The 14,412-nt window shown below is 31.8% G+C and overlaps 1 protein-coding gene across 1 annotated transcript; it reads left to right on the top strand.

Annotated features, from left to right (window-relative positions):
* The first annotated feature begins 816 nt into the window (after nucleotides 1-816).
* LOC129873097 (uncharacterized) lies at nucleotides 817-7,718 on the top strand. Its single transcript, XM_055948102.1, has 7 exons — nucleotides 817-973; nucleotides 1,539-1,604; nucleotides 1,705-1,754; nucleotides 1,855-1,919; nucleotides 7,117-7,208; nucleotides 7,315-7,386; nucleotides 7,479-7,718. Exons 1-7 carry the CDS (start codon nucleotides 971-973, stop codon nucleotides 7,515-7,517), a joined length of 387 nt encoding a protein of 128 aa, XP_055804077.1. The 5' UTR covers nucleotides 817-970; the 3' UTR covers nucleotides 7,518-7,718.
* Nucleotides 7,719-14,412: the final 6,694 nt, after the last annotated feature.

Genomic DNA, 14,412 nt, shown 5'->3' with positions numbered 1-14,412 from the left:
AGTTCTCTAAACATTCTCCAATTCTCTTCATCGATGTTAGTATAAAAAAAGCTCTAAATACTTTTCGAAGCATCAGTGTAATTTTTCGGCTGGCGTCTCCAATTCTACAGTGCTCCAAAACACTTCCGGCTGGCATCTCCAGTTCAAAGCATCAGTGTCATTTTCTTCCTGCGGTGTTCTAATCCCTAAAATGGTTTGTATGCGTTTGTTCTAACTCACACTAGAACTGCAAAATTTGTTGTTCAATTCACTGCACAACTTCATAGAGTTGTAAGTTTAGGTTATCTTCTCTATTTTCTCAGGTCTGTTTTTGAGGTTATCTATGGCAACGGTTATTCTAAATCGTTGCAAAAATCGTTGCACTAGCCCTATGGCCACGCGAGCTAATGAAACGCGTGGTGAACCGTTAACATAGAGCTATAGCAATGGTTATTCTATCTATTGCGACGGTTTTTCAGGTATTGTCATATGTCTATTTTGTAGTAGTGTCAATTTAAGCTATTAGTAATTTTAATTTTTTTCGATTGCGTATATTGAAAATTTGACCTTGGCATATTAAATTTCATGCAAATATAATCATAACAAGTTAAACTTATAATACTAAGTCAACTTGTACTATCAACATGAGTTGTGGTGCAGTGATATGACTACTTTATCCTTAATTAAGTCTCGGCTTCGACCCTACGTATGAGGAAAAATCTTATAGAAAGCGCCACTCCCGAATGAATACCACGTATGCAATTCAAATTTAGTTAAAGTTTCACGGCCTCCAAAGCAACGGTGATAAAATAAAAAAAAAAAAAAAAAAAAAAAGCCTACTCGTACCAAACGAACCGGATGCGCACATAATAAGTGCCGAGAGAGGTTTAAAACTGCGTCTTCCAAACGCCGTGTCCCTCTTCTTCTTCTTCTTTTCCAATATTTCCGGCTTTCCTGCAACTCAGTGCTCAAATTCGTTACTTCCCAGAAGATGGTATTCTAACATACCCTGCTTCTTTCTATACGTTTTCTGAATACAATTTTGGATGCGATGTAATCTTTAAGACTATTTCTTCTGTTTAGGGTTGTTGCAAATCCAAAAATGGTTACTTTTCTTTGGTTTTCTTACTGTTTTTTTTGTCAAATTCTGGTATTTCTATGACATTGAGTTACGATTTTTTAGGTATTCATCTGAAAGTTGGTAACTTTCTCTTTATTGATAACTTTTTTTTGTCTTCTGAAATTTGATTACCTTTTTCGGACAAAGGAATAAGGGAGAGTGGCAGCTGGGGTTGTTATGAATCTGTGGTGGTAACGGTGTGCTTTTGTGTAACTTGGGCAGAAGTTGGAAAGGAGTTGCATTTTTCTTTTGTATTTGTTTTGGGTTTTGGCTGAATGCATAAGGACTTTGTTCATTGATTACTAAATTAGTGTATCAAGTCTAGAAAAGTTTATTTTAGTTGGACTATTGTTAGAATCAGTGATTAATTTTGAAGCTTGAAACTGTCTGATCTGGTAAATGAGAGATTGATTTCATTTCTTTTTTGCAATTACTGTAGGCTGACCCAGAATTGGAAGCTATCAGGCAAAGGAGAATGCAAGAGCTCATGGGTCAACAGGGCGTGGTAAATAATTGCCTCTGTATATATACTTTCTGTTTTTGATGTTCAGTTATACCTTGTCAAGCTTTGAATATATTCACTAAAAATAATTTTGGGCAAATAGGGAACTCAGCAAAACACTGACCAGCAGAAATCCCAGGATGATGCTAAAAGGTTTATTTTTTTACAGCTCATCTGTTCAAAATGTTGTCATTCTTAGTAATATATTAGTTCTTTCAACATTTGATATCCACTATGGAAGCGATTGATGTAGGGAGGCTGATGAGCGAAGGCAAATGATGCTTACTCAGATTCTGACTTCTGAAGCAAGGGCCAGAGGTAGGTATATGTTGTGTGAATTATTTTCCAAATGTTTGGTGTCTGAATTTTACGAATTAAAAACTCGTCAATATTTGTTTTATTTTGCGTTTATATTTAAAAAGCATCTTCTTTGAAGTTAATCACACTCTATTTAATGAATAAAACATTTTCTTATTTTTAATGGGTAGAAGTAACATTGAACACGACTTCCAATTCAGCTGCAGAGTTTATTGCATTAAACATTTTGACCTTGTAACTAGAACATATATGATGCAACCAAACACCATATACTGTCTCTTAGTTTCCATGTGAATAGAATCCGACGTTTTCAAAGGCATCTCTAAGGCGTGGCTTAAGGCTTGCCTCAAGGCAAAGGCAATAGGCATCATAAAATTCTCTTTGGGAATAAGGGAAATTGGAGAGGACCCTTTAAAGCATACTCTTCTGGGGTTTATGCCTAGCCATCAAGCATAGAGGTGCATTTTATTAGCTCTTTATGAAGGTGTTAGCTTCTGGTCTTTTGAATTGACTTTGTATCATTAAGTAAATTTTAAAAATCTTTTCCATGAGGGTATGGCCTAGTGGTCAATAATGTGGATTGAGCACCATGAGGTCTCAGAAGAGACAAACACAATGTTTTTTCTTCCCATCTGTTCTAGCCTAAGTTGTGCGGACTCTTTACTTTCGATGCCCCTCCCGTGCCGGATTCACCAAAAATACACTAATTTTGGAGAATTTGACATGCACCCATTGACATTTATGAAGAGTCCGAGCAACGTAGGTTCTAGCCCTGGTGGACAGAGTTACTTGGTACCTGTTGTTGGTGGGAGGTGGCAGGTATCCTGTGGAATTAGTGGAGGTACGCACAAGCTGGCCGGAACACCACAATTATCTAAAAAAAATGTTTTCCAGTGTTGCAACTTATGTAGGTCTTCTAGAAGGGTCAAACTATGCTCCCACAATTGGTATATCTTCTCAACTCATAACGTTTATGCACTGACTTAAGTTCATGACTTACATTAATTCACTCTAATAATCGTATGTGATTCTTTCATAAATTTAATTAAATCAAATGATTTGAAGGAATCTGCTTCATGTCTTAGGGCGCATTCTTCACCTACCGAAGAGTAAAATTCATATCCTTCGCCTTTTTCGCCTGTGAAACATTGGGGTCATCAGTCATGAATTTTGGATGCAGGGAGTATAATGTTGAAATAGTTTTATTGACCATTCACATATTTCTCAAGTACATTTACCTAGAGTGAAGAAATAAGGATTACATTTTCATACCAGGTAAATAAAGTACAATAGGACTTGCCAACATAATTTTGAAAGACTACTACGACATCTTAAATTGTATGATATTTCAACGGTTTTGTGTTGACAACTACCAAAAGGAATGTTTTACTTGTTATTGGAAACGTACCTGCCTAGATTGTTGTAGCATGAGGGTTACCCATATGTGCAACACTGTGCCTATGCACAACCATTCCCTTATGTCCCATAATATGATACCTGCTGATTGGAGTCTTGGATCCTGAATTAGCTGAACGAATACTATTTAACCATACTTTTAAGTTAAAGAGACATAGTAATAATACTAAATGAGAATGTCATTTTTTTTCTTTCTGAAATTGGTAACTGTATTTTACATCAATGAACCAAAGCAGTACTTAGGTAGTACTGAAACCATATTTACAAGAAAGCTCTAAAGATCTGCTATCCTCTTTTTATAATGAGTCTAGCACATCAATGATAGAGATAGTATCACTAGAGTAAATCGATTACACCAAAAACATAGCAGTAAGATGAAGTTTAACTTGACCTTCTGCACATCATCCTCTAAGCTCTCAAAACATCTGGAGTTGCTTTCTTTTCAAATTATCCACCAAATGCAAGCCGAGACAATTCTCCATCTACTCCTATTCTTTGCATGTGTTCCTATTCCTTCATAACTACTGAGAGCTTCTGAAACCTTAGTGCCATAGACCAGGATATGCAAGAAGAGATGGTTGACTGTCTCTGTTGTTTCTTTACACAGGAAGCATCTTGAACACAATGGAAGCCCTCTGTTCATCAAATTGTCCAGAGTAAGGGCAGCTTCTTTTGCTAGCAACCAAACAAAACTACTACTTTATGAGGGACTTTGGCCTTCCAAATTTGTTTCTATGGCCAGTTGGCTAACTGTTGATTGGGTTGAGTCTGCATTGACCCTAAATAGTTCTTTGGTGTTGTTTTGCCACAAAAGAACATCTTCACCTGTTTGTAACCCAGAAAATTGTTCCAGTGTTCTGAAGAAGTCAGCCACCCTCTGAACTTCAGTCATTGATTTGTCTTCTAAAATTGATATCCCAACCTTGGAGTGTCCACACATCTACTACTGCCTTCTGCTGATGACTAACTAAGTTGAAAATATCTTGAAATACCAATTCCAAATTTCAAACCATATGCCAATTGTCCTTCCAAAAGCTGGCTTTGATCCCATCTAACTCTTTGATCTCGGATTGAGCTTTCAACTCATTCATTAAGCTGGTATGAGGATGAATGCCTCCCAAAACAATAAATCCAGTCGAAACTGAATATCTGAAAACCTACTAGCTAAGTCAAACTCATGAGCCTCTAAATGAATACTAACAAATCATGAGAACAAACAAACATCTTATGCTGCGGCAAGCATACTATGATGTGACATTTATTGGTGGGGAAGTAGCCTTGTAGTCTTGCTTGTTGCATAAGGTCTTAGGAGCATTCTGTGGAGTGCTAAAATGTCTGAAATAAACTAAGTAAGATCTTCCACTAAATAAATAGTAGAGAGAGCTGGAGCTGTATACTAGGTTTAACAGGTGCAGCCGGGCTCAGTGGTATGTGCATCCAAAAAGGAAAAAGTCCCTCCCGGGCTAAGTACCAATGTCAGGGTACTCAGTAACGATCAAAAAAAGAAAAAGGCTCATTGACTACCCCCTAGATGATGGAGTAAGACTTACTGAATAAAACATGAATTCGCAGAAAAATACATGATTTGCAAATTGATAACTGAATCTAAATTGATTAACTGAATATGATAAATTGAGAATCTGAGCTTAGAAATAATAATTGAGAATCTGAGTGTGAAGTTGCAAACCGTAGTCAGTGTGGCACTCATGCTCGAGGAGGTTGACTACTTCTCCATAACTGAATGTGATCACACCAGTAACTAAGTGTGAGCTGAACAGACATAACATGTAAATGTGCACAACGAACAATCAAAACAATATGTTCACATAGCAAGGTCATGTTCAAGATAAACACATATATTTTTAAATTGAGCCATGTATCACACAAGGCAATGTCTAAATCATTTATCACTTTTAACTTTTTTGTTTTTAAGTTGTACTGACCACTGAGTCATAAATATGGTGAACTAAGTACTCCCTTGCTCGCTTAGCCACAAAACACACTTTTAAGCATTTTATCATACACTTAGGGAGCATGAATTTTATCTGAACTTCAACTAGTAAGTCTTAACTTACCTCAAAGCTTTAGCTCCAATTCGTCTTTTCAAATTTTGCGAGTATTCAACCACTCAATCTACAATACTAGGTTTAACAATGCAAATTCATAAGCTACTAAGTTCAATTTATCAACTTGAACTAGGCCTTAAGCCCCTAAAATCTTTTTTTAAGAACTGGTAACATTGTATTCTTCAGGATTTAAGGATATGTTGTGGACCTTTTAAAAAAGAGAAAAAAGACAGAGAAGTAATACTTACAGGTTACAAGGATCCAAAAAAATTCTAGAAATTGATCTGAATACTCTAATCCTGTCTGTTTACACCAAAAAAATAGAGATATAGTGCAATTTCAGTTGATTTTTGAATGGAATTGGATATATCTTCAAAATTCCTACTATTCCTCTCCTTCCACACTGTCCGTCAAATACAGTGTGGGATTAAATTTCACCAAGTCTTCTGTCTCTTGCTCCCTCCTCTTCTAATCCAGCAGCTCAATGAATATGCTGTGTATCCTGGCATAGTCCACTTCACCTCTGAGATGTTGAGGAGGACAAAATTTGGGTTGTGAAAGGGCAGTGTAAAAATAGGTGATTGTTAGTCTCCCGTCTTCCCACATAAAGAGCACCAAGGGAGTATGCCCTTTCCTTTCTTCCTCAATACTTCATTTGTCAGGCAGGCCTTCCTAACAACCAACCAACTAAAGCTTTTGACTTCTGTTGGTGTTGAGTTCCTCCAGACCCCTAAAATCTCAATTATCTTGTTCAAGGGTAATCCCACTTAAGGTTCGGTTTAGAATCATCAACTAACTCATAATAACTCAACGAATCCATTTGTAGCATGTATTTCCAAAAATTCCTTAAAACAAGTCATACCTACAAAACCCATCATTTTCCCAAACTTCATCAATCTCCAACAATGGATAATCATTTATTCTCCAATAAAAATCTTGCTAGATGTATTTAATACTTTAAATCCATCACAACAAGAACAATTTATTCGGTCTCAATGCTGGAATTAGCTTTAGGACCCAAATCTCAAAACTCCACTACAAATTTCTCAATTCATTATTAACCCAACTTTTATTTGAAACTAGAAATAATCATCTCAATATATTTAATTTACATTTAAAGAAAGAGAAAACTGAAGAAGATACTTACCAAAAAAAGGAAGAGAAACTGAAAAAGAATGGAAAATATCCTTACAGTGCGTCACTGGCGAGAGCAATAGCAGCAAAAAGAAAAATCTTGTTTGCCTGCGTATTAGCTTCGGGGACTAAAACCCCTGAACTTTGCAATGCCTCAAGTGTATTTGTTTAGTTACTTTTTGGTTTCCTTACATGTTACCCGACTATGAATTGTGGGTTTGGACTATTCGTCAGTGTCTTGTATGGTCCCAGACATTCTGTCTCTTGAGATTATTAAACATCTCCACATGAACACTTTTAGATTTTTACCTACCTTGTAAAAGATCAACTGCTATTGTAGAACCGGATGTGATCTAATGTTCTAGTGTTATAGTTATTGACCAATGAAATTGGTTATTGGCCCTGACTTTGGTAACTGTAGGCATTCTATATAGTTGATCAATTGCTCTAGTTGGCAACGATTAGAATAATTGGTGGTCTTTTAGTGGGATTTCTGCAAGTCCCTGCTAAAGTTTGGCCTCTGCTTTCTTCGAATCACTTATTATAACCTGTGGTCTCGATTTCAATTTTGTATGAGCCAGTTGCTCGTATTGCTCTTGTGAAGCCTGATAAGGCCAGAGGAGTGGAAGATGTTATACTCCGAGCTGCTCAATATGGTCAGATCGCAGAAAAGGTAAGTTCTGTTTCTTCTTTACTTCTTTCCTTTAAACCTTTAACTTCTACCTGATTAGTTATGGTGGCCTCACTGCCTTAGGTTGAGATGATGTTTGCATTTGCAGGTTTCTGAGCAGAAACTTATAGAGTTACTTGAACAGATTAACACCCAAACTACTAAGCAAACAAAAGTAACAGTAAGTCGCTCTTCTGCTCAACCTTTTGATCCTTCTCTATTTATAAACCCGAGCCTGAATCTTCTTGCATACTTGTTCTGACCACTTCTCAGATCCAGAGGCGTCGCAACGTTCTTGAGGACGACGATTGAGTGATTCAGCATATGGCAACCATGATAATATGGTGCTTTATTTTTTATTTACATGAGATATTTGGTTGTGGTGTGTATTGTAATACTCACAAACTTTGTCAAACTCTTTGAGTAGGAGTGTTCATCTATTGGTTTGGTACGAATTGAAACAATTTGATATTCGGGTTTCAAAGTTATGGTTCAGTTTTTTACTTTTCGATTTGTGCCGTTCATTAAATTCGTAGTACTCTTTAATTATTTTTTTTAATCAACTAAATTTAAAAATTTGTAATTGTGATTCATGAATTTGATTTTTTATGAAAAAATGGGAGAATATGTCATATCAAAATGTTACTGATATTTTATTCTAAAACAAGTGTCTTGTTCTTTGTTTGCAAAAAAGCACCAGACTCAATATTGTTAGAAGCTAAATGGTACAAACTGTCAGATTTAAAATGAATATATTTGCAGCAGCCGTTCAACAAATTTTACTTGCTGTGATTAATAGCAAGAAAAGTGCACATTAGTCATAACTAAGGGATGGAGTAAATTGTTTGATCAGGATTAACAGATACCATGAACAGAAGCATTAAAGTTTATATTTTAAAAAAATGTGTGGGTGTGTATGTTCACCTAATTATTAGATGTATAAGCACCTGTTGCTTATGTTTGACACCTTATGGAAGAATTATTATTTTTTATACCTAAGTAAAAATTATTATCCTAAAAGCATTTGTATATAATTTTGTGGAAGGCTATGGTTGCTACTACTAGTGGCTTAAAATGCTAATCATTGGATGTACAAATTAGTATCATTTTCATGGATCTGTTGGCTTATTAGGCAATGATTTTGAAATGTCTTCAGGTTCAGTATTTGTACTAGAGAATAGGCTGGAATATCCTGTTGATTGGATTTCATTCATCAGTTTATAAACTGTATATGGGATGTGGGCCGAAGAGTTTCCTACACCCCTTCATTTTTCTTCATCTATTTTATTTTATAAAAAAAATGTTTGACGCATTTCTCTCATATGGATAAGAGGAAGATAAAAAAGAAATTCTAGATATTTGGCATCTTTCTCCCGTTATAGTCACAATTTCTTAGATATCTTATCACTGAAAATTAGAGAATTTTAGATTTTATAAAAATAATAATAATTAAAGGTTTTTTGGTAAGTTATTTATACATATTAAGTGAATTAGATTTTGCTGAATTCCATAATCGGAATGCTAGCTCCTGACTAAAATTGATATGAGAATTGAGAAGAATTAAAGTACTTTTTGTTTAGTTTTTAAATATTTAAATTTTAATTTGTAAAAATATTAAATTGATTTAATTTACTTTAGTTTTAAAGATTAGTCAAATTAACTCTTGAGAAATGAAACGTGATAAGCATTTTAGGATGGAGAGAGTAAGGTTTAATATAGACAAACACTGATCATCAAACCATTATTTGTAAATACTGAATTTCAATATTTGAAAATACAAAATTATTATTAATTGTCAAGAAAGATTTCAATTATATTACGAGATAATCTTTTTTGTATCCAAGTAATAAAAATATTTATCATTATTCATATGTTTGAAAACATTCAAGAAACAAAGTGAATTATTTTGAACACGTTTTATAGGGTCCCTAATTAGTGCGCTCTCTGTCCTAATTCAGAGTTCGTACTTCGTAGTATGAAAATTAAAATATTTAATTTTAACGTAAGTTTGGAAATAGATTCTTTAATATTTTAAATAAAAGTTTTTCATTATTCAGCATAAAATATATTTGACGAATGTGTTTTGGTACTGTCAGACAGTTGACATTTCTTAAAACCAGCCAATCGCAAAATATGTTACTTTAATAGGCAAACTTGCATTGTTTTATTAAAAATAATTAGTCTAATTTTTGCACCTTTAAAGTCTAAATTACACTTTTGACAGCTAAACTACGCGACAGAATCATTTCATTTCATTTAATAATTTAAATAATGAGAAACCACAAATATTCTAAATCTTTCACCTAAACACTAATGAAGAGTTGATCATGTGGTTTAATCAATAATATGTTGGGACTAATGGTCAGTGCAAAATTAGCTCATAAAAATATAATTACTCGATCAAATTCGTCCAATTTTGTACGAGTAAAATTAGCTTTATTCACGTCAGTCGTAGTATTGATCTTATTCATATAGTTTCTTGTTTTTAATATCTATTACTCCTTCCATCAATTTTTACTTGTTCAATATACTAAAAACAGTTATCCAACTTTGCTTGTTTAGTTTGAAAAACCAAGAGGTAATTTATCATTTTGTGTCTATTTTATTTTTGTTATTAAATACTCTTATTTCAATATTTAGATGATATATAATTAACAGAGGTGTTATAGTAAAAGTATCCCTCTATTTATTGTTTTGCAAGGAGCGTGTCAATTCAAAATGGACAAGTAACGATGGAAGGAGGGAGTACCATCTAATATTTATTGTATTTTGATTATCACAATATTTTATTGTTGTTACTCTTTTTTTAAAAAAAAAATGTCCAATACAGGTTTAATTTAATTTTTTTTAGTTGTCACCATCATTTTGTTCTTTTCAAAACTATTTTAATTTGTTACACTTGAATCGATCGGAAACAATCTCTCTACATTCACAAGTCGTAGGAATAAAGTCTGCGTATACTCTATGTCTCTTCGGATCTTATTTATTTGTGAAATTTCACTCAATATATTGATAAAACAAATCGCCATTTAGTGACTTAAACTCATTTTAATATGCCAAAATTTAGCTTATTTAAATATTGAGTTGATTTGAGCTACGTATCTCAATGTTTATCCACGAGAATTATTAGTAAAATATTTTCTCTTTTAAAATAATTTATTTGATAATTAAATAAATTCTAAAAAGTTAATAAATAAATTAAAATTTAGTAAAAATTAGATGAGTTAGATTGTAAATTGATATGTATTATTTAGGCTATTTTGATTCAGCAATCTTAGTCAAAATATAATTTTGTAAATAAGATTGAATAATAGAAACGTTTATTTGCCATCCATATTGATAGCTAAAATCCAATAAGAGCGAGTGGGTTTGGTGGCCATATAACATTTACGTATGTTTTAACCATAAAAATAAAATATAAATATATAAATACTTCCTCCGTTTTAAAAAAAATTGCCTTATTTTCTTTTTAATCTGTTTCAAAAAGAATGATTGTTTTTCTTTTTTTTATAAAACTTTAATTTCAATTTTTCACGTGACATATTTAAAACTATAAAATTAAATAATATTTTAATACATTTGACATAACTTTAATTTAGGATCACAAAATAAAAAAATATTTTTTACTTTATTAAATTTCATATAAAATTAAATTAAGCCATTTTTTTAAAACGGAGAGAGTATATACTACGTGTGTTGTAAAGTTAAAAGAAGGATCATCCGTAATGGGAAAAAAGAAAAAAGTATGGCCGCAAGAACCTATGACTGGATCAAAAGTATAGTACACAAGGCCGCGTTTGGCTGCCAAAAATAAATGAGTTAATTATCAAACAACTTACCCCAAATGTACAGGTACCGCCAATGTTGCGTTTGGTTGGCCAAAAGCAAAAATAAAACATACACTTTCATCCTCTTGGAAGACTGAAAAATTATATTCCTTTTTTCCGTTCACTTTTAATTGTCTATTTTAAATTTTTTATATTTTTTTAAATAATTCATATAAATATTTTATCATAATATTTATATTAATGAATTAATATATAATCTTAGGTCTTAAGAATAATTTGCATGACATAATATTTAAGAATAAGTTATTTGCTTACAAAAATACCCTCACTTTATTTAGTTTTTTATATTCTATTTGCAAGTTTTGGTTATTCAATATCCATTCTTAAAATAAAACTTTCATCTTTTTTAGTTTAAATATTTTTATGTGTGCATTCCATGATGTCCGTATGTATTTAAAAATAAAATTTTCTTCATTATTTAATTTAAAAATAGAATTTCCATTTTAAGTTTGTTAAAGTAAAAAATAATTTATGAGAAATCAAAATATAAATAAACATAAGAATTAGTCAAATAATTTTATAAATAAAAATTATATTATATTGTGTAATTTTTTAATAGAAAAAATATGAAGAATTACCATAAAAATAAGGAGTGAAGGTTGTGAATGTTGTTATATATGGTATTAAAAAAATATAAATATATATGAACTTGAAAAGTGAGGTATAGAAAGGATTTAAAGGGATATTTTTGTCATTTATCTATTTTATTTCGGGATAAGTTATTCCGAAATTAGTATACCACCCAAGAGGAGGTATAATTTATCCCATCAATAATTATTAATATCGGGATAAGTTATCCCTAACTTGCTAGCCAAACAACAAATTAAGTGCCACTATAATTTAGTCCCATCACTATATGGTGTTATCCTTCTCACCGAACGACCCTGAACGGTACAAAGGGGTCTGCTTAACATTATATTACAACATGCATGCTCGTGCACAGTGGACTGAAGAAGCAGATACACGAACTAGTCGAAGAGGGTTCGACATCTACTATATATCCATAATTTTTTTAATTATGTAGAAATAATATAATTTTTTACCGAAGGAGATTCGGATGAACCCCTAATTACAAGATGGCTCTTCGATTGCTCATGCGGTCTTGAATTTATTGAGTTAATTACGATGCATATGAAGTCATGATCTTTCTGCAAAAGTAAGTAAATTTATGTATGCTTTTTTTTTAAGTTTTGATATACATGCTTCAAAAGGATTAAATAGTGGACTTAATTGATTATTGGATTATTTCCTCACTTTTCTTAGTCATGTTCTAGAAATTTTAAATTTATCTACGTGCTCTTGTTGGAGAATGGTGAGGTGACATTTCGTGTGATATTCATCTCATCGAAACATAAGATCACATGAGATGTTGTCTTATTGATTATGGTTGAAGGTGTTAATGATCTCATGATAATTTCAAGTCAGTTTTGTGACGATAAAAAAAGGGAAGTATGTTTGACCCTTATTAAAAATTTTAATTATCTGATATTCAAAATCCACGTTGATCTGACTAATTTTAATAAGATTAGCTGGTTAATCTTATTTAACAAGCTATTTATCTTTCAAGCAGTCAAATAGGTTTTAACTGCCACAATGCTTTGAATACCTATAGATGTGTTTTGGGGGATTTTTTTTTAACTGAGCATGTTTAATTAATTTTATCTTAAATTTTTAAAATAATAAATAATTTGAGATAATTAATTTTGGAAATCATGATTAATAATTTGAGATGGAGGGAGTCTATTTGTTCATAAATTTCCATATACTCTCTCTGTCTCAAATTATTTGTCGTGTTTTTCTTTTAAAAACATATAAAGAAAATATTAATTAGGAGAGATTTTCAACTGTTTTATGCTCATTTATGTGTTAAGATAATTTTTCTTCATTAAATATTTATTCTATTGAGGTGTTTGTAGTACTCAAAGAACAATTACTACTAAATATAAAATGGAATAAAAATTTAATTTTGTCTTGAACTTCTAAAACGATACATAATTTGTTACTTTCTCTATCTCAAATTACTATCGGTTGTGAATTCTATAAATAATTGTCTCGATTTATTTATCATCTTAAAAGTTTAAGATAATTCTTTTTTATTTTATCCTTTATAATAATTGTTCTTGAAGACTACAAATAACTCAAATATCAGATTATACAAATATCAATAAATAGTAAAATAGTTAAAAGTTTCTTGTTATTAGTATTTTTTAAGGCATATAAAAGAAAATTACAACAATTAACTGAAGACCGAGGAAGTTTCTTTAAGAAAATATATACGTGCACACGTCATATGATGTGGGCGCGGCAGTCTATAAGTTTGGGTCATAGGGATCATGTCAATTCGAGAAATTCTTCAATTTGGTTATAGCAAAAAACTAACCTTCAAATGAATCTTATCTTACTCGAATTATGATTAATCGAATTTGAATACAGTTATTGAATGTCGAATAAAAGTATATATTTAATTAGCTTAGTGACTATGAGTCGAACGTGTGATTACTAGTGTTCATAACATTATAGGTGTGGACTTAGAGCCCGTTTGGATGGGCTTAAAAAAAATAACTTTTATGTATGAAGTGCTTTTAGAAGTTTAAAGTGCTGAAAGTTATTTTTATAAATAAGCAGTTGAGTGTTTGGATAAAAGTGCTTAAATGAGGAAAATTATGTGAATTTTTGGGTTAAAAGAATAAAAATGGTAGTTTGGAAATTTAGTTAAAATATAAGGGATATAAAAGTAATTTTCATGGTCAAAGAAAATGACTTTTAAGCACTTAACAAAAAAAAAGTTAGGAATCCTAACTTTTCATTTTTGACTGACTTTAAAAACTTTTTGGCTTAAAGTTAGCATTAGGCAAACACGTCCAAAAGCTGAAAAGGGGCTTTAAGTTGGTTTTGACCAACTTAAAGCCAATCCAAACGGGCTCTTAATGTATGTGTGTAGCTCAATTAAAGGATGTCTCCGTAAACTATGACCCCAATTATGCTAATTAATTCTCCTCAAATTGATGTCTCCTTTGATTTCATTTTCTTGATGCATTACAAAATTCAAAGTCTAACTACTATTGATTAGCATTACAAACGTACAATATAGGATAATAAATAGTACTATGATTAATTAACACAAATCTATACAATTAAATAGTGTATCTAGTAATTAATGTAACTCGTTATTGCGCCAAGTAATACTACAAAAATTCCACATGAAATTTGATATCTATATTGAAATTCGATTAAATTCAAATTTGAATCAGAAAATTCCATACTAGGGTTAAAGGAGACGATTTTATACGTTAGAGATTCGAACTCGAGACTACTAATTAAAAATAAAAAAATAATTATCACTCCACCTCAACTCGATA

The sequence above is a fragment of the Solanum dulcamara genome, chromosome 11 (genome assembly GCF_947179165.1).
Source record: "Solanum dulcamara chromosome 11, daSolDulc1.2, whole genome shotgun sequence".
NCBI lineage: Eukaryota > Viridiplantae > Streptophyta > Magnoliopsida > Solanales > Solanaceae > Solanum > Solanum dulcamara.
The sequence above is the reverse complement of the archived record's forward strand: the minus strand, read 5'-3'. Positions and strand labels throughout refer to the sequence as shown.

What these genes read in the sequence shown, in the direction of transcription:
- LOC129873097 (XM_055948102.1), top strand. An exon ending in TCATGGGTCAACAGGGCGTG is followed by an intron (nt 1,605 to 1,704) that starts GTAAATAATTGC and finishes TTGGGCAAATAG; the next exon opens with GGAACTCAGCAAAACACTGA. An exon ending in TCCCAGGATGATGCTAAAAG is followed by an intron (nt 1,755 to 1,854) that starts GTTTATTTTTTT and finishes CGATTGATGTAG; the next exon opens with GGAGGCTGATGAGCGAAGGC.